The sequence below is a fragment of the Hyla sarda genome, chromosome 5 (genome assembly GCF_029499605.1).
Source record: "Hyla sarda isolate aHylSar1 chromosome 5, aHylSar1.hap1, whole genome shotgun sequence".
Classification (NCBI taxonomy): Eukaryota; Metazoa; Chordata; class Amphibia; order Anura; family Hylidae; genus Hyla; species Hyla sarda.
In genome coordinates this window covers 176,732,961-176,758,460 of record NC_079193.1, presented here as the reverse complement: position 1 = coordinate 176,758,460, position 25,500 = coordinate 176,732,961, and the positions used below count along the sequence as shown (strand labels likewise).

General features: G+C 40.3%; 1 protein-coding gene across 2 annotated transcripts in view; it reads right to left on the bottom strand.

Moving 5' to 3' along the window:
* Nucleotides 1-5,605: 5,605 nt before the first annotated feature.
* The window catches only part of GALNT1 (polypeptide N-acetylgalactosaminyltransferase 1), a 727,984-nt gene continuing 708,089 nt past the window's right edge, over nucleotides 5,606-25,500 (bottom strand). For both annotated transcript variants that reach the window (XM_056520809.1, XM_056520808.1), the window contains 7 exons: nucleotides 21,959-22,129; nucleotides 19,214-19,331; nucleotides 18,860-19,040; nucleotides 15,948-16,087; nucleotides 13,732-13,830; nucleotides 13,224-13,358; nucleotides 5,606-6,842 (listed from right to left, as the gene is read on the bottom strand). In XM_056520809.1, the coding sequence (XP_056376784.1) occupies nucleotides 6,696-6,842; nucleotides 13,224-13,358; nucleotides 13,732-13,830; nucleotides 15,948-16,087; nucleotides 18,860-19,040; nucleotides 19,214-19,331; nucleotides 21,959-22,129 (991 nt within the window). In that variant the 3' untranslated portion in view covers nucleotides 5,606-6,695. The remainder of the gene's footprint in view (nucleotides 6,843-13,223; nucleotides 13,359-13,731; nucleotides 13,831-15,947; nucleotides 16,088-18,859; nucleotides 19,041-19,213; nucleotides 19,332-21,958; nucleotides 22,130-25,500) is intronic.

The window sequence follows — 25,500 nt, the reverse complement described above, 5'->3', positions numbered from 1 at the left end:
GCTTTTACTTTTCATTCTGATTCCGAGACTTTTTTTTTCGGGACATATTCAACTTTATGTTAATGGTAACATTTCGTCGATACTTGCATCATTTCTTGGTGAAAAATTCCCAAATTTGATGAAAAATTTTAAAATGTTTCATTTTTTTACTTTGAAGCTCTCTGCTTATAAGGAAAATGGACATCCCAAATAAATGTTATATTGATTCACATGTACAATATGTCTACTTTATGATTGCATCATAAAGTTGACATGTTTTTACTTTTGGAAGACATGAGAGGGCTTCAAAGTATAGCAGCAATTTTGCAATTTTTCAGAAAATTTTCAAAATCTGAATTTTACAGGTTTGAAGTGGATTTGAAGGACCTTCATATTAGAAAGACCCCATTATAAAAACTGCATCCCTCAAAGTATTCAAAATGACATTCAGTAAGTGTGTTAACCCTTTAGGTGTTTCACAGGAATAGCAGCCAAGTGAAGGAGAAAATTCAAAATCTTCATTTTTTACACTCGCATGTTCTTGTAGACCCAGTTTTAGAATTTTTACAAGGGGTAAAAGGAGAAAGATCTTCCTAAAATTTGTAACCCAATTTCTCTCGAGTAAGGAAATACCTCATATGTGTATGTCAAGTGTTTGGCGGGCACAGTAGAGGGCTCAGAAGGGAAGGAGCGACAATGGGATTTTGGAGAGTTTTTCTGAAATGGTTTTTGGGGGGCATGTCACATTTAGGAAGCCCCTATGGTGCCAGAACAGCAAGAAAACCACCCACATGGCATACTATTTTGGAAACTACACCCCTCAGGGAACGTAACAAGGGGTACAGTGAGCCTTAACACCCCACAGGTGTTTGACAACTTTTCGTTAAAGTTGGACGTGTAAATGAATTAATTTTTTTCACTAAAATGCTGGTTTTCCCCAAAATTTTACATTTCTACAAGGGGTAATAGGAGAAAATGCCCCCCAAAATTTGTAACCCCATTTCTTCTGAGTATGGAAATACCCCATGTGTGGACGTCAAGTGCTCTGCTGGCGCACTACAATGCTCAGATGAGAAGGAGCGCCATTGAGATTATGGAGAGAGAATTTGGTTGGAATAGAAGTCAGGAGCCATGTGCATTTACAAAGCCCCTTGTGGTGCCAGAACAGTGGACCCCCCCCCCCCCCACATGTGACCCCATTTTGGAAACTACACCCCTCAAGGAATTTAATAAGGGGAGCAGTGAGTATTTACACCCCACTGGCATTTGACAGATCGTTGGAACAGTGGGTTGTGCAAATGAAAAATTTAATTTTTCATTTTGACAGACCACTGTTCCAAGAATCTGTCAGACACTTGGGGGGGGGGGGGGGGGGGTAAATGCTCACTGTACCCCTTATTACATTTCGTGAGGGGTGTGCTTTCCAAAATGGGGTCACATGTGGGTATTTATTTTTTTGCGTTTATGTCAGAACCACTGTAAAATCAGCCGCCCCTGTGCAAATCACCAATTTAGGCCCCAAATGTACATAGTGCGCTCTCACTCCTGAGCCTTGTTGTGCGTCCGCAGAGCATTTTACGCCCACATATGGGGTATTTCCGTACTCAAGAGGTAAATGGAAAAAAAGACCCCCAAAATTTGTAACGCAATTTCTCCTGTGAAAATAAAAAGTATGGGCCAACTCCAGCATGTTAGTGTAAAAAAAAAATATTTTTTTACACTAACCAGCTGATGTAAACCCCAACTTTTCCTTTTCATAAGGTGTAAAAGGAGAAAAAGCCCCTCAAAATTTGTAGTGCAATTTCTCCAGAGTACGGAGATACCCCATATGTGACCCTAAACTGTTTCCTTGAACTACGACAGGCCTCCGAAGTGAGAGAGCACCATGAGCATTTGAGAACTAAATTAGGGATTGCATAGGGGGTGGACATTGGGAATCACTGGTGTAGAATACCCCTAACAGGGTGCCTCCAGCTGTTGCTAAACTCCCAGCATGCCTGGACAGTCAGTGGCTGTCCGGATATGCTGGGAGTTGTTTTGCAACAGCTGGAGGCTCAGTTTTGGAAACATTGCTGTACAATGTTTTTAATTTTTATTGGGAGGGACAGTGTAAGGGGGTGTATATGTAGTGTTTTACCCTTTATTTTGTGTTAGTGTAGTGTAGTGTTTTTAGGGTACATTCACACTGGCGCAGGTTTACAGTGAGTTTACCGCTAGGAGTTTGCGCTGCAGCAGAAAATTTGCCGCAGCCCAAACTTGAAGCAGGAAACTTACTGTAAACCTACCTGTGTGAATGTACCCTGTAAGTTCACATGGGGGGCAAACCTCCAGCTGTTGCAAAACTACAACTCCCAGCATGTACTGACAGAACGTGCATGCTGGGAGTTGTACTTTTGCAACAGCTGGTGGAACACTGGTTGGAAAATCTTCAGTTAGGTTCTGTTACCTAACTCAGTATTTTCCAACCAGTGTGCCTATAGCTGTTGCAAAACTGCAACTCCCAGCATGTACTGATCGCCGAAGTGCATGCTGGGAGATGTAGTTATGCAACAGTTCGAGGTGCGCAACTACAACTCCCAGCATGGCAAGACAGCTGTTTGCTGTTTGGGCATGCTGGGATTTGAACTTTTGCAACATCTGCAGGGTCACAGTTCAGAGACCACTGCAGCGTGATCTCCAAACTGTGACCCTCCAGATGTTGCAAAACTACAATTCACAGCATGCCCAGACAGCAAACTGCTGTGTGCGCATGCTGGGAGTTGTAGTTTTGCAAGATCTGGAGGACTACAGTTTATAGATCACTGCAAAGTCATCTCCAAACTGCAGCCCTCTAGGCATGCTAGGAGTTTTAGTTTTGCAACATCTTGGGGGGGGGCGACAGTTTAGAGAGCACTGTATGTGGTCTCCAAAGTTTAGCCCCCTCCCCAGATGTTTCTAGGCAACTTCTCACCGGCTTCTGTAGTATTCACCAGGGAGCCGCACGTCATCGCCGCCCGCCGCCGATCAGGTAAGGGACCTTCACCGTCGCCGGTCACGCTACAGTTCCCCCGTTCTGCCCGGAGTACCGTCGGTGGGCAGGACGGGGGAACCGAACTTTAACCCCCCGCCCCCGATCTGCTATTGGTCGTTGCGTCTTGACGACCAATAGCAGGGATAGGAGGGGTGGCACCCCTGCCACCTAACTCCTATCCCTTCAGGGGGACCGGGGGCGTCTTTGACACCCCTGATCCCCCTGATTTTCCGGTATGACCCGGATCCGCCGAAAATAGTCGGTCTGAATTGACCGTCGATTTCCGGCATATGGGGGGGGGGGGTATATGCACGGGATGCCTGCCGATAGATAGCAGCAGTCATCCCAGTCCCCAACCGGCTAGCGGCGGGGACCGGAATTCCCACGGGCGTATGCATACGCCTCACGTCCTTAAGGACTCAGGATGCAGGGCGTATACATACACCCTACGTCCTTAAGAGGTTAAGGACCAGAGCATTTTTTTGCACTCCTGACCACTGTCACTTTAAGCATTAATAACTCTGGGATGCTTTTACTTTTCATTCTGATTCCGAGATTGTTTTTTCGTGACATATTCTACTTTATGTTAGTGGTAAATTTTTGGTCGATACTTGCATCATTTCTTGGTGAAAAATTCCAAAATTTTATGAAAAATTTGAAAACTTAATTTTTTTTTGCTTTGAAACTCTCTGCTTATAAGTAAAATAAACATTAGAGATGAGCGAACTCACAGTAATTTGATTCCACATGAACTTCTCGGCTCGGCAGTTGCTGACTTTAGCCTGCATAAATTAGCTTAGCTTTCAGGTCCTCCGGTGGGCAGGAAAAGGTGGACACAGTCTTAGGAGAGAGTCTCCTAGGACTGTATCCACCTTTTCCAGCCCACCGGAGGACCTGACAGCTGAACTAATTTATGCAGGCTAAAGTAATCAACTGCCGAGCCGCGAAGTTCGTGACGAATCGTATCACTAACTTCGCTCATCTCTAAAAGACATAACAAATAAATTATAAATTGATTCACATATACAATATGTCTACTTTATATTTGCATCATAAAGTGTACATGTTTTTATTTTTGGAAGACATCAGAGGGCTTCAAAGTTCAGCAGCAATTTTCAAATTTTTCACAAAACTTTCAAAATCTGAATTTTTCAGGGACCAGTTCAGTTTTGAAGTAGATTTGAAGGGCCTTCATATTAGAAATACCCCATAAATGACCCCATTATAAAAACTGCACCCCTAAAAGTATTCAAAATGACATTCAGAAAGTGGGCTAACCATTTAGGTGTTTCACAGGAATTTCAGCAAAGTAGAAAATTCTAAATCTTCATTTTTTACACTCGCATGTTCTTGTAGACCCAGTTTTTGAAATTTTACAAGGGGTAAAAGGAGAAAAAGCACACAATAATTTGTAACCCAATTTCTCACAATTAAGGAAATACCTCATATGTGTATGTAAAGTGTTTAGTGGGCTCAGAAGGGAAGGAGCGACAATGGGATTTTGGGGACCGAAATTCCAATGGGCGTACAGGTACGCCCTGGGTCCTTAAGTACCATGGCGTCGGGCGTACCTGTACGCCCTGGGTCCCTAAGTGGTTAAGCAGGAAGCCTCAGCATATTTAAAAGAACAAAATAAAAACCCTTTAACTGGAGGAGAACAAAGTTTATCTTAATAAATAAAAAGTAGAACTATGTTTGGTCCATTATACTGACTGAGCACGCTACAGTATACAGTATGTTTCCATATTGTTTAGCTGGTATACTGCTGAAGACAGCAAAAATGTAAGCAAGGCTTTACTCTTTGATCTGGATAGGAGACAGGACATTGTGTTGATGGTGTGTGAAGCACTGGTGTATATGATTCTGTTGCACAAAAAGGAGTAGGACACAAGTCTTAACATGGCAAAGTGCTTAATGTAAATCCTGCATCATATGATTTTTCATTTTTAACTGATGGCACACTTTAGGTACAGGTGACATGTTAGAAACCCATATTTGGCATATATGCCGAGAAAAAGCACCCAGAAGATACACAAAATGATACTATATTCACCATATTCATCAAGAGGCCAGGATTGCCATTTCTTACATAAAAGTATGTAGTTGACTATGCTTTTCGATTAATAGATATCCTGCAAACGAAACATATACCTTCCTAAGTATAAGCTATTTTTATTCCCTAGGTCCTGTAAAAACACATCATGAAGTTTTCAATAGCTGTTACTGACATATAATCCCATTGCATCCTATAAGTGATGGATTTTTTTAATCAGATCCCCAGGAGTGGCATTTGTCACCCAAAGAGTATACCTGCATCAGTTTAACATATGAAAAGCAATTGGAAAGCTCATGATGTATCCGTCACCAACTGTACGGAAAGGATGCCATAGTAAGGCTGGGTCCACATGAATTGAAATTCCACTTTGGAATTCTGTGCAGAATTTTAGGTGCATTGCAGTTTGTATTGGTTTCAATCAGGATTCAGTGTTGTAGTGCAGACTGCGTAAATTCATGAAGGTCAAAAATGCGTTGTGAATCCAGCCAAAGTTTTCTTGAAGCATGTGGCATAAATGTGAAACATTCATTTTCAGGTTTATTTTATAGACCAGGCTGAAATTTGGCTAGAACAAACTAGATTTATTGCTGTGTAAAAAATGTACAGTAGTATGAATTTTGGGGACTACAAATACTCAGTTATATTTTACTGCAATGCTTGTTTGTTTTTGGAATCATTTATCTCAGTCTAGAATTTGCACTCAAAAATTGAATTCAATTAGCTAATACAACACTATATGTTGTAAGGTATTATTAATCTTCAGTCTTAAAAGGCAAAGTGAAAATACAAGAAATACATGGAAAAGTACCAGAGCAAAAAAAAAAAAAAAATTAAAAAAAAGACGACTTAAGATGGAAAAACAAACACCAAAATGACCTTCCCAACCCTTGTTCTGTTTTCTCTTAAAAATTAACATAATTTCCATCAAGAAAAATATATTCTATTCATTACTATGACACAAATGAAACAATGTGATTTTAACTGGTTATCATCCTAGCAGACGTTTAAAGAAAATAAAAAAATAAAAATAAAAACCTACGTATAAATCTGATATTTTTGCTATAACAAATTGTACTTCTGATATACGTGATTTTCAACTCTTAACCCTGTTTTCTGCACATAGAAACAATGGGCATGAATAGGTGATGTTATTTGGGATTCTGCAGTTCACTGTTCTGTACATTCTTTTCTCCGAATATGGAGCATATTGTATGTGATAAAACTGTAAAGTGTCACAGTTGCTTGGCATATAGCTTCTGGAGCATGCCAACACAGAGGCCAGACATGTGCAAGCAAACCTTACAGATATGCAGTTCTTCTGGGGACAAACACAATAGTTTGCATTTTCTTTAGTTCTTATGGATAACTCCTTAAAGACTTTGATCCTTCTTGTAAACTTCAGTGTGCACAGTTCCGATACAAAGTAAACCACTTCACATCCTTCAGAGGGGGCTAGTTCACAGCTCGGGGAACACCGACAAGGATGTCTTAGCTGATATGTGCCCCTGCATTTTACAAGTGCAGAAAATAGTTTCCTTTCCATCTCTGAATGCTCAAGGATGTGCAAGTTACATGTGCAGAGGTAGTGCAGTCAATTCTTTTAGTTTATTAAATGTTCTTCAGTCTCTCGTGTTCCAATAATGAGATATTTCAAAAGATTTCTGGAAGAGTAACGTTACGCAAAAGCCACTGCTGAGAGTGGCTGCCATTACAGTCTCTGATGCTGGGTACTTGACTGTCTTCTTCTGCAGCTTTGTCCAGACACTGGTTGCTATTCACGTGGATTAACGTTAATTTCTAGAGAAAGGGAAAAGAAAGAACATTCGAGAAAGTCAATCACACAAGTAGTTACAGTGCTAACAAAATAGCCAACTGCTTATCTGAGTAACCAACAAGGTGGTACAGGATTATATTTAATTGAGAAAAAAATAAAAAAAATAATCTAAACTCAAATACGAAAAGATCATCTCTATTCCTGAAAGACATCCAAACTCCACAAGATAAAATGTACAATGGGGCCTGTCACTTATCTGGTATACAAAGAAAGTATGCTTTCATTTAAACCCCTTGGAGGTCAGGTCACAGGCCACAGAATCAGTGGAACATGAGCCTTTGAGTTGTGTAGAGGTGAAAAAGAAGTATTTGAGAATTACGTACAAATGTTCATAAAAAGGAAAAAACAAACAAAAAACCAAACCAATCAAAGACGCCAAATTGCCGCAATTGTCAGCTATGTTGGAATCTTTCATCATCCAACTTATATATGAGTTTACACGAAGACTTCCCCGCTGAGATTTCCTCCATCAGTCCTGTATGCCTGCCAATCCGGTGCATGAAGCTTCTATATTACACCAGGTTTTAAAATGAATCTACATGCGCATCCATTTAGTTTTTGCATACATTAAGTATATGCCAAAAATAGATAGGCAGGCAACATTACAGCTCAGACAGAACCTTAGCTCAGACTGAGGGACATATTGGTATCCAAATAATGTACATATGTACATTGAATCAGTCAAAAATTGTAAAACTTTATGGATATTGAATTTGGAAAAGGGTTCGTTCCCATATATTCAGCTCAGTTTCCCTCTGGTATGGCAGCAAAATGCTGGAAAGAAAACAGATGCAATAGCTGGGATCCCATTGTTATCAATAAGATTGTCCCTGGTGTCCGCTGTGCCAGTTGAGGTACTGGTAAACTGGTCTAAAGCCAGACCAGTAAAAAAAATGTCTCAGCAGCATTTCTCTATCCAGCTTTGAAACTTTTCACGTAGAAAAGGGTGAAAAAAAACTATACTGCAAATATCTACTTAAATATACATGTACAAAGCATGTGAAGCGGTTATTACAATTAGTACAACTAAAGGGTCTGCATACCAAAATATATGCAAAATATTTTTTTTACTTAAAAAAAATCTAAAACTAAAAATTAGACAACTTAGCGAATACCTAATTTTAAATTCCATACAGCTGTGTCTGCATCTACTAAGCAGATCTGTTTCTATGGTTACAGACTACAAACCCTGTGTACACTGTGGTTCTGCAGTTATACTCCAAGGGGGATATATTTACCAAAACTTGTGCAGAAGAACAGTTAACCATAGCAACCAGATGATTCCAGCTTTCATAAAAAAAAAAAAAAAAAAAAAAAAAAAAACCTGCTTCAATCTGATTGGTTGCTATGGGCAACTTCTCCACTGTTCCTCTTCACATAACTTTATAAAACTACACCTATGTCACCTAACCCTTAAATGGGCACTGTCATTAAATTCCTAATGCCAAATAACTAACTTTTGTGATTGGCTTCCAAAAAAAATTTAAACATTTTATGTTAGTTTTTCTGCTGTATACTTCTGGCCACCAGGGGTCTCCCTTCTTGGCCAGAACACATTCCGTCTGGTCAAAATCTCCGATTTTGGTCTCTTGCTTGTAATGGCAGGAGAGCAAACTCAAGAAGTGTTTCTGCACTGACATTGATTGACAGCTGCACAGAACCTCACTGAAAGCTGAACAGAGCCTCACTGAAAGATACACAGACTGAAAGCTGCTGCACAGAGCTTGAGGTCTTATATTCATCACAGCACGGCAACCATGTGAGGGCAAAAGTGGTCCCCCAGCAGGCATGACATCACCAAAGCCTGCTGGGGGACCACTTCCACCCTCACATGGTTGGCGTGTTGTGATGAATAGAAGACTTCAAGCTCTGTGCAGCAGCTTTCACTGGGAGATGCTGGGAGATTCCACTATGTGAGCAAAAAGAAAACGTATAATACACAGCTTTTTAAAGCTCTGAAATTTTTTCTAAGGGTTGGAGGAGTGCTAGAAGTAGTTTGGGAACATAGCCTGAGTTAGTTTAGAAAAGCTTATTTTGTGACAGGTACTCTTTAACCCCTTAAGGACTCAGCCCATTTGGGCCTTAAGGACTCAGACAATTTTATTTTTACGTTTTCACTTTTTAGGTTTTCATCCACAGACTAGTATGAGGGCTTGTTTTTTGCACAACCAGTTGTCCCTTTTAATGCCATCACTCACTTGACCATATAATGTATGACGCAACCAAAAAAAATACTATTTGTGTGGGGAAATTAAAAAGAAAACCACAATTTTGCAAATTTTGGAAAGTTTTGTTTTCACGCCGTACAATTTATGGTACAAATGACATGCTTTCTTTATTCTTTGGGTCAATACGATTAAAATGATGCCCATGGTAACATACTTTTCTATTACTGTTGCGCTTAAAAAAAAAAAATCGCAAACTTTTTAACCAAATTAGTATGTTTAAAATCCCCCTATTTTGAAGACCTATAACTTTTTCATTTTTCCGTATAAGCGGCAGTATGAGAGCTATTTTTTTGTGCCGTGATCTGTACTTTTTATTGACACCATATTTGCTTACATAAAACTTTTAATACAATTTTTATACATTTTTTTGGAATAAAAGGTTATAAAAAAGCAGCTATTTTGGACTTTTTTTTTTTACGTTCATGCCGTTCACCGTACAGTATCATTAACATTTTATTTTAATAGTTCGGATATTTACGCACGTGCCGATACCAAATAAATAAATAAATATACATATATATAAAACTTTTTTTTTCTTTTACACTTTTTGGGGGTGAAATAGGGAAAATGGGACAATTTACGTTTTTTTATTGGGGGAGGTTTTTTTTTCACGTTTTACTTAATTTTTTAATACTTTTTTTACTATTATTTTTACACTTTAAAAGTCCCCATAGGGGACTATTTATAGCAATCATTCGATTGCTAATACTGATCAGTGCTATGCTAGCACTGATCAGTATTATCGGTCATCTTCTGCTCTGGTCTGTTCGATTGCAGACCAGAGCAGAAGCCCGTGGAAGGCAGCGGAGGCAGGTGAGGTAACCTCTGTCTGCCATTCTGGATGATCGGATCGCCGCGGCAGCGATGCGGGCGATCCGATCATCCATTTTAGTGTCCGCAATGCTGCAAATGCCGTGATCTGTATTGACATCGCGGATGTCCGCCATTAACGGCAGATCCCTGGCTGCGATCAGCAGTCAGGACCTGCCGTGCATGATCCGGGCATCGTTCCGATGCTCGCGGTTAGGTATAGGATGTAAATGTACGTCCTGGTGCGTTAAGTACCAGCTCACCAGGACGTACATTTACGTTCCACGTCGTTAAGGGGTTAACAGCCAGCTGCATGTTACCAAGACAGTGTCAGATGTAGATACTGGAATCTGCCAGATAGACATTTTTTTCCCCTCTATAGAAAGTTCATTCAAGAGTTTTCCTCCCTTCTGTATAAATTATGACAAAACATAAAGTGTTAATCTTTATGGACATGTAAGTAGCTTTATTTTAAAACTGGATCAAAAAAAAAAATCTATTAATCAACACTTAAAGAAATGAAAAAAAAAAAAAAAAAACAATAGGAACATTGGTGATATGATCTCCACGTGAGGATTTACAGCAATGTAGTCTAAACATCAATAAACCGCTCTCAGAATAGAACCACTTCTGTAGCGGATAGTAATAATATACTATGTCAATAATTATATCAAATTTAAAATATGGCATTTTGGCCCTTGAGATGCCCATCCCCCATTTCACAAGATATTTAGTATCTGGGAAAATATTCAGTAGTCGACCCACTGGCTTTTGCACATTTGTGTCAAGAACTGGGCTTTGTACAAACCTTTCATTTATTTATGCACAGAATTGGAGAAGTCAGGAAAATACAAGGAATTTCCGGATATTTAGATAAACTTAAAAAAATATTTGTAAAAATAGAATAATGAGAAGTATGTGAATTGTATAGAGGCAGAAGGCTGCATTTTATTATGAACCTATTGGGAGGACATGGATTTAACTGTGCTGGAACTAAAGTAAAGAATTTGAAAGCATCTGTTCACATTTGTATAAAAGGTGCTGCCTGGCAGGCACTAGAACGCATTAGAAATGTGGGCCTTGTGCCATGTTCGCACTCAGCCTGACATAACTTGGCAGGAATTCATACCACCTTTATAATTAAAAAGGACACATTAAATTTGTTTGTTCTCACAATATGAACAAAAAGTCTAACTGCTGAGATGAAAAAATAATTTCACTTGTCTACACAGTTTCCTTCTGTAACAGCAAGGTGTTGTACATGAAGTGTTAACTGTTTTGTTACTGTATGGGATTCCATTCAACAAAATTCACCATAGCTCATTGCTATTTATCTTCACTACGTAATGCACATACATGGCTGAACACTCAGAGGCAGTAAGCATCTTCCATGGAATAGAATACAGTTCATGAAGCACAAACCCCTCAATGTGGTGCAGGGATAAATGTTGTGTCTAACATAGTTTGGGTCTTTATAATCTCTTTGGTTGCTTTTTGTTCATTGGCTTTCCATACCTGGGTGGAAGTGTGCAAATGAAAACGGTGTACACATGACTTAGGTTTGAAAACTATAAATATTTATAAGCAATTTATTTTACTTTTTTTGTATGTTACAAAACCTCACTACTTTTTTTTTATTAATTTCATATTTTATCAATAATTTAATGTATGGTGCCCATTATACCCCGCTTCCCCATCAGGTAAATATTTTGCCACAATGTGTCTTTAGAAAATGTTCCATGGAGTTGAAAGCACCAGTCAGCCAGGACATAAGACCCAGATTTTTATCGTGATGCTTCAAATATCATGTTACAAAACTCAGAAAGTTAATTTGGTTTGACGAAATTGTGGCGCATGACAAACGTATATACATTCATGCGTCATGTTATTTCAGTTTGTCGATCCTTTGTATGGCATTTGATATACCCAAAAACCTGCTTAAAGGAGACATATCATGAACAAAGACGTATCCCGCAAATAGGAAAGAAGTTTTAGATCACAGGGGGTCCGAATGCTGTACAAGGCCCAGGCTCTCTCTGGGATGGCTGTTCGGCTATCTTTGGTTCTCCATAGAACGATCTACAACTAAAACTTTTCCCTTAACATATCAGTGCATTCCAACAAGAAAGCATGGTAGTGGCTGAGGCCGCCTGGTTGCCCAGCCTGCCTACTGGAGTTTAATGAAAACCCGTCATTAGTTTCCTGCAGTCTGAACCACTTTGTGTATAGTTACAGCTCTATCAATCAAGACTAGCAGGGTGGTAAGAAGTTGCTAGAACTACCGTAGTAGCATGAAGCCCTGTTCCTGGCCAGTTTATAACTATGATTCCCCTGAAACCCTGCAATGAATAATAGCCCGTTGTAATAAGGAAGCCTATCCATGTTTCATGCTGCTATGATTTGGGCAGAATGACACAGACTACAGGCTCTCTCTAAACAATATAAATGGGACATATAAAACATTAAGGTGGCATAATCAGCCAGTGTTAGGATCACACAGGAATACACCATCTCATAGACAGCTATGCATTCCGTGCAGTCTCCACACAATTAATGTGTTCATTCTTTGTGCAGACACGGAAATCACAATTTCCATGCTGGAATCATCTGGCACGGAAATTCTGTTGTGTGAACAGAGCAGCAGAATCCCACTGAATTCTATTGGACTCTGCTGCAGCGGAATCTCTGTGCTGGATTCTAATGCGGCACGGAAATTCTGCAGTGTGAACATGGGCTAAGGAGCAGGAATCAAGCTAAACTTCACTGAATTGTTGGGATCTAATGTGGCACTGTATTAGGCTGTAAAAGCAACTCTTTAACACTACCAACCTTTTTCAGGCAACTTAAAAAAAATAAAATAAAAAAAAAATAAAAATAAGGAAATTTAGACCCACTAAGTCCTCATAAGAAGTGGAATCTGATCAGTACATACGGACACCTGCTCCACTTTGTACCAAATCAGACAAACCTCACCCAATACCTATCTCAATGGCCCAGGATGCAGTTTTTCTTTCTGAATTCTTTCTGAACTGCAGCAAAACTGATTAAATGAAGATGATCACATTCTAGGACAAGTACCACATAAAAAGCAAGACTGCAAGTCCATATCTGTATTTTAAAATATATATACACTTAACACAAGATTTATGCCTAAATATAATCCATGCCAGTATAAAAACATCTTTACTTTATGCTATAAAAGAGACAAAACTAATATATTTATGATGAACTATTTTACTCTGCTACCAAAGAAAGATGAATACATTACAGGTTGGAAAGAGATAAAATCTCCCAAGAAATACTTACCACTGTATCATACTCCCATAGCTGATTGCCTCTTAAATGGTGGCACTTAAGCATTATGACTGGGCCATTAAGCTTGGAGACATCTAAACATAAATCATCTGTTCTGATTTCTTTGCTAGCCGTGTAGGAAAACACCTTGAAAAAAAAATATTACCGTAGATATTTTTTGTACACTTTTGAGCACAAATATATGAACAATCATTAATAATACAGAATAAACAAAAACATATTACAGAGCATAAAATGGAATTTGTGGCAAACGTTATATATGGTACAATTTACTTTTACTCCAGTAATAAACAATAATAATCGTGTTATTTAGCATTTTACATCTACAGCGCTACAGCTTTGTACTGGGTTTTAACAGAAGCAAGAAACAAGCTACTGAATAAAAGGTCATATAAAATTGGACTACCTTGATTTTTATTGCAGATAAAGTCTCACTGTTACCACAATACATAATGCATGCTATAAAAGTTCAATATATAAGTCTGAAAACATAATATACCTGGTTTCCTCCCATTCCATGGCAGTTGAAAATACCAACTTTTTCATTTTCCTTCCTTGCCATATTGTCCAAACACTGATTTGTCTCAACATTTCTAATCTGGGTAAAAAAAAAGACCAGAGTATGCAGCTTTATTACAGTATATGACAAGTCAACAATATTGTCAACAATTTAAAAACATTGCTCATTTTCTCTAAAAAGTAATAGACTGCAGTGCATGAGTTTACTTATATGCTGTTGCTTAGAGTCACACACACACACACACACACACACACACACACACACACAAGTAATGCAAGCGGACAGCATCCATACTGGAAATAAATCTCACATCTCACTTTTATTACAGCATTTGGCCATTACATGACAACCCAGCCCTTGTGTGGCCTTTCTTCAAACACACACACACACACATATATATATTATATATATATATATATATATATATTTAGTGTCAAAGCTTACTGGCTCAATTTAGAGGGAATAGGGCAGTTGTGGGACTCTACTAGTTTGGTTTGGCTTTCCTGTTGAACCCATCATTTTGAAGTCATGCATTGATCTTTTGGACTACTTTTGACAAAGTTGCTATATAAACTTCAATAACCTATATGCTATTGTTCAGGTTTAAAAAAATAATAATAATTTAGTAGACCCACTCATTTCTGTTACAATTTTTGTATGCAACTTTTGTACAAGAGAAAACATGCATAGATGACTCAAAAAAGTCCAGAGATTTATCATCAACTGTGTAGAGAAAAAGATGACAAGCTGCCCACAGCAACCAAGCAGATCGTTCTTTCATTTTTTTAAAGTGATCTGACTGGTTGCTATGGGCAACTGGTCAACCTTTCCTCTGGACAGGTTTAGATTATTCTCCCCCCTATGTGTATATGTTTATCCTTTTACTTTCCAAACTTTGTGGCGCAGTGCCTTGGGGCACCATGGATGGCTCCCAACGGAGCAGCAGCTGCCAGGGGAACACAGACGAGGTGCCGAGCAAGCGGTTTTAAAATGCAAACAAACGCTGTTAACTGTTCACAGTTTACAAGCATCCACTCTCCAGAATGTAGAGATACTGCAGGGCACAGAAGTCCTGACCGTACATCAGGTGGAGTAGAGGATCCGCCAGCTGGGACTTCATGAATTAATAAAAATGGCAACTGTCACATTACCAAAAACAGTCCTATCATAGAGAGCACACACAGTAAGGCTGGGTTCACACTACGTTTTCTCCCATACGGGAGCGCATACGGCAGGGGGGAGCTAAAAGCTCGCGCTCCCGTATGTCACCGTATGCGCTCCCGTATGTCATTCATTTCAATGAGCCGACCGGAGTGAAACGTTCGGTCCGGTCGGCTCATTTTTGCGCCGTATGCGCTTTTACAACCGGACCTAAAACCGTGGTTGACCACAGTTTTAGGTCCGGTTGTAAAAGCGCATACGGCGCAAAAATGAGCCGACCGGACCGAACGTTTCACTCCGGTCGGCTCATTGAAATGAATGACATACGGGAGCGCATACGGTGACATACGGGAGCGCGAGCTTTTAGCTCCCCCTGACGTATGCGCTCCCGTATGGGAGAAAACGTAGTGTGAACCCAGCCTAAGGCAGTTGGAGCCAGGACAAAGCCTGAGACCAGTAAGTTAGTCACCAGTTCTGTGTGTCCTACAGTGTGTGTCCTCCATTATAGGACCAGGGTCTTGTGTTTTCTATAATGTCTATAATGCATCCAACATCACATTACAAGAGCCGTAATGTTTTAGTTCTGTCAACAGAATCATACGAGAGCTTATAGGGACAAGTTTTACTTTTTTGCACTATTTTGGGGTTCATAAAAATTATTAACCCCTATTACAGGGGTATTTCAATTAATTTAATTTATCCTATATCCTCAGGAAATGGCTCAAGTGTGAGATAGCATAGTATGACTGCTGGGCCCCCCTGTGATCTCTAGAATAGCCCCCGACTAATCCTTGTGTGTGTACTGACCTAATGGTCCAATCAAAGATCATTGGTGCCCTATTGTACCCCATTCCTGAGAAATTCTGAATGTTTTTGCCTTCTAAAAGTCAACCCTTAAGAGATGAACTCCTTTAATACGTATTTAATGTGTTCTATTGCAGTATCATAACATTTTCATATAATCACTTTCATAATTACTTTACAGGCATCTCAGTGAATACAGATTTCCAGAAATAACATCTTATAGATCTTACCTCTCCCAAAGAAAAATAGTGTCGAGGTATCTGGGAATCAGGATACACATTTTCTAAGTACCAAGCAAATGGTTTGCATTGAAGTTTATGCCTCAAGCCAACTCTTGAAGATATGTCCCCGTAGTCTACTTTAGTAACTCCTGAAATGATAAAAAAAAATGTTGCAATTTGCTTAATAACATAAGTCAAAACTGATTAAAGGGTTACTCCGCTCCCCAGCGTCCGGTACATTAAGTTCCTGAATTCTGTGTGCGGGCTTCTGTGTTCACGCCCGCCACCTCATGACATCACGTCCCGCCCCTTCAATGCAAGTCTATGGGAGGGGGCGTGACAGCTGTCGCGCCCCCCTTCCCATAGACTTTCATTGAGGGGGCAGGCCGTGACGTCACGAGGGGGCGGGCGTGAACACGGAAGCCCGCACACAGCGTTCAGGAACTCAATGTTCCGGATGCTGGGGAGCGGAGTAACCCTTTAAACGGTTATCAAATGTTAACTAGGAACTGGATTTCTTAAAATAGATTTTATCATGTATTTTTTTTAAAGTTAAATTTCTATAAAAAAAAAAACTATGGTCCAGATTAATCAAACTGTGTGAGAGAAAAAATAAGATTTTCCCACAGCAACCAATCACGGCTCAGCTAACGAGCTCTGGTAAAGTGAAAGCTGAGCTGTGATTGGCTGCTGTGGGAAAATCAAATTTTTTTCTCTCACACAGTTTGATAAATCTGTTTTTCAAAGTTTTTTATTCTGTAACTTGTGACTGGCAAATGAACGGAAGAAATAGTGCATGCCGTTACTATCGCCCCTCACAAAATAATGGCCGTTATTAATAACGGGCGATAACTGGTTAAAACGGCTATTAGAAAAATCCCGTAGACTATAATGGGATTTTCTAACGACCATTAGGGATTTTTTAACTGCCGTTTAACGGCCGATTTTCAAGATTTTTATGACGGACGTTCATTACGGATGAATTTTTATAGTGTGAAAGGGGCCTTACAGCCAAAAGTCGCACAAAAATGTAGTGCGACTTTACTGAGCAAAAAAGAGCTCTAAATCCATTGATAAATGTCCCATACAGTTTGTGCCAAATAATGAAGACATTTTTAAAAGGGCAGTCATGACACTTCATGTGCTATATATGCTAAAACCTTTTTACCGTATATACTCGAGTATAAGCCGACCCGAATATAAGCAGAGGCCCCTAATTTCACCCCAAAATCCCAGGAAAAGTTATTGACTCGAGTATAAGCCTAGGGTGGGAAATACATCATCCCCCCTGTCATCATCCAGACCCCCGTCATCATCCCACACCCCCCCCCCTTCATCATCCCCTTGTCATCATCCCCACCCCCCTTCATCATCCCCTTGTCATCATACTCTTATCCTCTTGTGAACTCTCCGCCCTCAGTGGTCTTCAACCTGCGGACCTCCAGAGGTTTCAAAACTACAACTCCCAGCAAGCCCGGGCAGCCATCGGCTGTCCGGGCTTGCTGGGAGTTGTAGTTTTGAAACCTCTGGAGGTCCGCAGGTTGAAGACCACTGAGGCCTTCGACATCATCCAGCCCCCTCTCACCCCCTTTAGTTCTGTACTCACCTACGCTCGGCGCTGGTCCGGTGCTGCAGGACTGTCCGGTGGGGAGGTCGTCCGGTGGGATAGTGGTTCCGGGCTGCCATCTTCACCAGGGGGCCTCTTCTCTGCGCTTCGGGCCCGGAATAGAGGCGTTTCCTTGACGATGACGCAGAGGGACGTTGGTAATGAACGTACCTCTGCGTTGTCGTCAAGGCAACGTGACTATTCCGGGGCCGGGACCGAAGCGTGGAGAAGAGGCCCCCCGGTGAAGATGGCAGCCCGGGCTTGCTGGGAGTTGTAGTTTTGAAACCTCTGGAGGTCCGCAGGTTGAAGACCACTGAGGGTCGGAGAGTTCACTCGAGTATAAGCCGAGGGGGGTGTTTTCAGCACGAAAAATCGTATATATCGAGTATATACGGTAGTCAGAAAGGTTGTCGTAGTGACAAGGGCTCTTAAAACCTTTTTCAAATAGGACTGTGAGCCCAAACATTACATTGTACAATGTTTTAGACAGCCATTGTGCAAGACTGTTTGCAATTTTATTTCATTAGGTTGAAGGTTATTGTTTGATAAAACTAATAAGATTGTCTTACATTAGAGTATCAGCTTTGATTTGACAGTGCTAACTCACTAATACTGACTAAAAAAAAGCCATTAACCATCTTCCTCAATTTACTTTCCCTGATGACATGTTCTCTTGATAACCTGAGGCTACTGTGTTTTTGGAGCACCATTGGGAGAGCCACTGTTCTAAATATTTTTTTTAACACGTGGAAAATTAACAGAAGTGACGTCCAAGGATTTCTGGTGCGGCTCAGGCCCCTCTGTACCTACAATAAGCTAATTTGTACACCACTTCACCCTGCCTCTTAATTACAGCGGATAATCGAGGCAGGGATTGGGGTGTATAAACATATTTCATATACACAGGGGTATGTGTTAGTTACACAAATCCATAGGTCCAAGGCAGGCTTTTACCCTTACATAATTAGAACTGGCCTCTACCTCATAGGGTTTTTGCCTTACTCCAGATCAACGCACTATAATAGACTACACCAGATAAAATGTATTTTTCAACCTCACAAACCATAATACAAAACATGAAAAACAGCTTAAAACTAAAAACACTGCTATCATCAATAAAAATAATCGCAAAGTGTATGCCTGTGTTAATTTTCTTCCACTTTGTTCAGATAGGTTTTGTCCAAACATGAATAAAAAAGTGGTCTTTCTGTTTATGTATTAAATAATGGCATCAAGTGTAAAGTGTTTAACTAGGATTGTAAGAGGTCTAAAAAAGCACACTATAAAAGGAATACGATAGAAAGATAAATCATACCTGGTGAAATTATATAAAAGAAGTTCTTGAATTCATCCATCCACACTTCTGCCAACCTTCGGTTGTTCTTGTTGATAATTTGCCCTGTACCACCTGGAAAGGTGTATGGAGTAGCTTTTCGAAAAACGTGACCGACATGTGAACAAGTGACTATTTCAAGTGTACCTCCACATTGCCATATCTAAAGGAAAAAAAGATACAAATAAATAGCTCTCCTGTAACAGTGCACAGAGGATGACATTTCTGACAAATTAAGACAACATTTATTAAACACCTTTCTGCTAAAACTAAAAAAGAACAACTCACTGTAGTCATACCACAGGTGTATACTGCAGTTAATACAATAATACTTACCCTGAATGAAATTTCTAAATTTTCCCCTCCCCAAATATCCATTCCAGCATCATATGTACCAATCTCCTGGAAATAATCTCTGTCTATTGAAAAGAGGCCCCCTGCCATAGTAGGAGTCCTGCAAAACAAAATATATATACACACACATGTATAGCGACTGATTTTACAGCTCATTGGGTATACATAATATTAAAAGGAAAATGATCATCCTGTTCACCTACACTAAACCTAATACACTGGGTTATAGAGTGGGTGCACAGGAGACCGATGCAGGGTATCTAACCAAGTTACTTACCTGCAGCCCGGAGCAGTGTCCCTTTGAAGGTCTGCTTCTTTCCAGGGATCGACCGATTATCGGTTTGGCCGATATTAACTGCCAATATTCACGATTTTGGACATTATCGGTATAGGCAATTACCTTGCCCATATGCCGATAATGCCCCGCCTCCCCGGCCCGAGACCACCGCCGAGGCCGCCGCCCCATCCCCGTTTTTATAATTACCGGGGCCCGCGCTACTTCTGTCTCCTGCGGCGTCCTGCGCAATGACGAGTGATGTCCTCAACGCGATGTCACCGTCCATGCGCACAGTGACAGCTCAGGACGCCGCCTGAGCCAGAAGTAACGTGGACCCCGGGAACAGGTAATTATAAAATCGGGGATGGGGGAGGCAATGGGGCAGCGGTGGTGGTTGGACTAGGGAGGACCCCAGGACAGGCAGGGGGAGAGAAGCAGGCGGCGGCGGTCTCTGGCCCTGCAAAAGCCGCTGCAGTTTATTGATTTAAAGCGCCCACTTTAAATCATTGATCTGCGGGGCCGGGTTGGGGGTTGTAGGTGGGGGTGGTGAAATAGCAGATAACTTATACCGGAATATCGGTATAAGTTATCAGCCTGAATGATCGCAGATTATCGGTATCGGTCCCAAAAAATCGATATCGGTCGATCCCTACTTCTTTCTTCAGTGAATTGCTCTCTGGAAGCGGGACTGCCAGATGATTTTGAATATTCATGGGTGCTGGTCACGTGAGCACTCATGAATATTCAAATTCACCCGGCAGGCCCACCTCCTGTGCGCAAATCACCGAAAAAAGAAGCGGACCTACAGAAGGACACCACTCCGGGCTGCAGGTATGTATCTTAGTTAGAGACCCTGCATCGGTCTCCTGTTCACCCGCACTATAACCAAGTGTATTGGGTTTAGTGTGGGTGAACAGGATGACCGTTTTCCTTTAAATAAAATACATGAGGTACATGCAAATTATAACTCTAAAATAGCAATCCCTTTTAAAAACAACTCAGGCAGAAGATCAAGTGATCACCATGGTCTGGCTTCTCTAACCAACATGGATAAAGTTATTAGTACCTGGCAATACATTTTCCCTGTAAAGGCTGCTGCATTGAAAACATTGCATACAAGCAATTTTAAATAATGGCCAATGCTGTAATGCATGGACAACCTGGGTCCCCCAGGGTAGAAGCTGGCCTTACATAGTTGCTTGCCGAGTTCCTAAAATTAAAGAATACCCCTTACAGCTTCCATCCAAACAAAAGTAGGACTTATAGTCCTATGATGGGTGCTCCGCTCCCTGCATTAAAGAATTCAATATCCAGAAGAGAAGAAGCAGCACTCCAGAAATCCAGTTGTGAAATTTTTATTCACCCATAAGGGCACAAAACATGCAACATTTTAAACCAACAATATGTTCTTTTTCGTTGAAAAAGAACCTATTGTTGGTTTGAAATGTTGCGTATTTTGTGAAACGTCCAACCTACAGATATCAAGTCACCTGGATTCATTGTTTCTTAACTATAATTTCCATATTGCAGTAATAATAAAAATATTACAGCATTAATAGAAAATCATATTGACTTGCTGTTTGGAAATAGTGATTAATAGACAGGGTTGACTAATCACCCTGCATTTCTATTTCTGGATAACCCCTTTCATTTGATCACTGAGTTTAGATAATCTCTAAAGACAGTTAAGGCTGAAGACTGAGCCATCACCCAAAGGCCATGACCAATTCATACGTATAAACTACAGAACACAAACTCTCTTTAATAAACCACCTACATACAAAAAAAAAAAAAAAAAAAAATGATTTTTAATATTATTTCAAACAAAATGACATTGAAGGTGTCCATAGCTTTTAAACTAACTGACTATTCATTTATGTCAACACAATCTACAACATGCAGAACAAAGAACAATGCTTGCGCTGTCCTTATGTCCTTAGTGATGTCCTTGTGTTGTCCTTATACCAAACAATGACCATTATGCATGTTTTGGCTTGCAGCCCCTAGGCTGCAAGACATGATCCTTGTCATGCACGTACATCTTGGTGCTAATGCTTTGATATTCTAAAAAGTAATTCAAAAGAAATCGGTTGGACAATAGTTAAAGTGGTGGCTTATATTGTATTTTATATAATATTTACTGCAATAATAAAATTTAACTATGTTATTTTTAATGTAATAATGGATTCCAAATCATTCTTAAAAGAACTAATACAAAGTCAGCCCTGATCATTCAGCCTGGGGATCATAGTTGTAAAGTAGAATAAAATGATGTGAAGATGTCTGTGTCAGTGTTCATGTGTTAATGAAGAACTACTTTAAATATAGCGATAAATATTATGTATAAATAAGCCAAAGCTTCCACTCCAATACCTATACAACATACAAATCACATTAGATGTAACTAAATGCTGTATAAAACTATTAAGGCAACCAATCCTCCAATTTACCTGACTGGAAGAGTTCGATCTCCTCTCCTCCGATCCATTTCACGCTGGGGAACAGGGTACCATCTGAAGTTCAACTTCCAGTTAAACCCACCATACGTCATGTCAGACCCAGCCATGTATTCAAATGTATCATCACTAATGACATCAATGATAGGGCACACCACAGTCCTCCTACATAAAACAGAAGAATAAAACATATTATACAAATTTAGCACAGAAATACTATGCTTAAGTGAATACGATTACATTGTTTTTAAGGTTGAAAAAAAGACCAGAGTCTATTAAGTTCAATCTATATCTCTATTTTGATTCACAGGAAGGCTACAAACCCTAGTGAGGCTGATGCCATTTTCCCTATACCAAGGGAAATACATTTTCCTGACTCCAAAAATCTGAATAAATCCCTGGATCAATGTTCTGTCCCTATAAATCTAGTATCCAAAACCTGTAATGTTATTACTCTCCAGAAACATGTCAAGACTACTTTTGATCTCTTATTGTGTTTACCATGGCCACTTCCTTTGGTAGAGAGTTCCGTAGTCTCACTGCTCTTACAGTAAAGAACCCCCCTCTCTGCTGGTGTAGAAATCCTTTCCCCCCCTAGATGTATAGCCGAAGTGTATTTGTATTGTATTATAACGAGGAAGAAAACAGAATTGAGATTCGGGATCTTAATGGACAAAGGGGAGATTTATCCTGGTGTTTAGAGTAGGGATTGACAGATTATCGGTATGGCCGATATTTTCGGCCGATAATCACGATTTTGGGCATTATCGGTATTGGCAATTACCTTGCCGATAAGCCGATAATGCCCCGCCTGACCCACCGCATCGCACCCCCCACCGTAGTGCCGGGCGGTATACCGGTATGGATTTTTGCCCATACCGCTATACCGGTCGGGCCCCTCCCCCACCCTCAGAGTCAATAAAAAAAAAATTAAACTTACCCGTAATGGGGGTGGTCCGGGCCATCCATCCTTCCTGTAGTGTCCGGCGGCATTCCGGGTGGAGGGTGAACTGGTCCGGGCTGTCCTTCTCCGGGGGTCATCTTCTCCACTCCGGGCAGGCTCCGGCCTAGTACGCTGCATAGACGCCGCTACGCCGTGACGTCAGGTGCGTCGCTGCGCACGGGCATCACTGCGCAGAGGCGTCTATGCAGCGTACTAGGCCGGAGCCTGCCCAGAGTGGAGAAGATGACCTCCGGAGAAGAAGGACAGCCCGGACCGGTTCACCCTCCACCCGGAATGCCGCCGGACACTACAGGAAGGATGGATGGCCCGGACCACCCTGACAGGTAGGGGGAGAGAAGCGGGTGGTGGCGGCGGCGGCCTATGGCACCGCAAAAGCCACTGCAGTGCATTGATTTAAAGCGCCCGCTTTAAATCAATGATCTGCAGCGGTGTCAAGGGGGGATAAATAGCCGATAACTTATACCGGAATATCGGCATAAGTTATCGGCTATTGGCCATAACCTCCACCGTTTATCGGTATCGGCCGTAAAAAAACGCTATAGATCGATCCCTAGTTTAGAGCCTTTTTTTTTATTTTTGCTTACTCCGGGCAGACAAAAGTCGCACATGGGGCTAAGCACTTTTTTTTGCGACTTTTGTGAGTACGCATAAAGTTACAAACAGCCTCATCTATGCAACTTACAATTTTCACTTTGCAAAAAAGGTAACAGTCGCACACAAAATTATAAAGGTCCTATAGGTTAGAAGGCAAGCAACGTTTCCCAATGCTTGGATATGACAATTATGGTGAGAAATATATACGTGAGCAGGTCAGAACCTAATGTGTTCACATGAGAGCTTAATAATTTTGCTGCATGTAATAATCAATGCGTGGAAAGAATATATCTACGTGTCACCTTAATACGTGTGAACAAGGATTATTAGAGTACAGCTGCACTGAGAGGACTAAATATTTGCTAGAGTCTGTTTATATAAGGATAATAAAATTCAAACACAATGTTTGCCATAGCAAAAATGGAAAAAATTATTGTAGTGAAAGAGACAAGTATCAGCGAATGCGCATTGAGCTTGTGTATGGGGAAATTAAGTTATGGTTATAGATACAGTGAAAGAGTCAGGTTAATTCCATGTCCAGTGAAAATTGAATATATATTTATGTATCCAAATCCAAACTATATGAAAGAAGAAGAAGAAACAGGCATTTTGGATTTTATTATGCCCAATCTTTAGTCCTCCCAGGAGATTTGGTCTGTGTCTGACAGTGGCTTATTCCCTTTCATGCCACGGAGATAAACATTCTTGTCCTGTCTTATGGGATTAAAGGCATGCAAATCTACTATATGGATATTACAGGCATTTGACCGTGCACATGCTGTAGTGCATATGCTCCATCTAAAATCGTTTTTAAAGGTTGATCTTCTCTTAGTAAATGTGGTAAGATGACTACTGAAAATAAAATCAGCCTAGTGTGAACCCTATGAGTATACAGTAGAAGACTAGCACATCAAGAGGTTTTACATGCATTGATTCTCCATCACAGTTGTTGTTACTTATGTAACTAAAAGTAACTATGAAAAGATCATAATAAACGCAATGTAAAGATCCTGACCATTTTCATATCCTTGTATTTTGGTGGTATACAGAGTTACTCTTTATTTGGTTCCTTTAAAGGGAATGTGTCGCTTAGTTTTTTTTCCTTATTAGGGAAATATGCTGAAACCTGTTATTTTTTCCTAATCAGTTTCTATTTTCTGATGGTAATTATTTTATTTCCTTTTCAGTACAAAGCTGTTTAAAACAGTATTTAGTATTCTGCTTTACAGCCGGACTCATATACCATAGAGAGCAAGAAAAAAAATTTAAATAATTATGGCCTATCCTTGATAGGTTGTCCAACCGCTGGGACTCCCCGCCATCTCCTGTACGGGGCCCTCGTGAGCACGTGAGAGCCTTGGCCCTAAACCGGAGTTCACGGAAGTTTTTCAGCATGGGACTTCTTTAAATTAGAGATATACCATTTAACATTAAGAATTAGGAAGATAAAAAAAAAAAAAAAAAATGGCGTAAGTGGATAGATGCTTTCTGAGAAGCCATCCTTTCTGAACGGATACAATGCTGTTTTGTTATCAGTCGTTTGTGTGATGCTAAAACTGGAACTCTTGATTTGATCCAATACATCTCCCTGTTGACATCCGCAATCGAAAGAAATGTCTGTTTGATGGGATAATCACCAACTACAGTAAGGTTCTTATCAGTGATAGGACACCAAGGTCAATTTAGCAGAGGGCAATTGTCTGATAAAGTACGTTCACCCAGGAAAGCTATATTTACATATCTGGTATTGCATTAGGCAGTATTTTCTTAAAAGTATATATTTTATTAATTCCCTCTCCAAGCAGAGCATCCAGGCGGTAAGACAGAATGGGGATGAAAGATTGCTGTTTGCACCATAGCATATTTATATGTATGCATGTTACAGTTAATATTGTTCAGATTCAATTACCCATGATCATTTGTAATGTTATTTGTTCTGTACTGAACATGTAGAATTACCAGCAATTAAATAATGAAT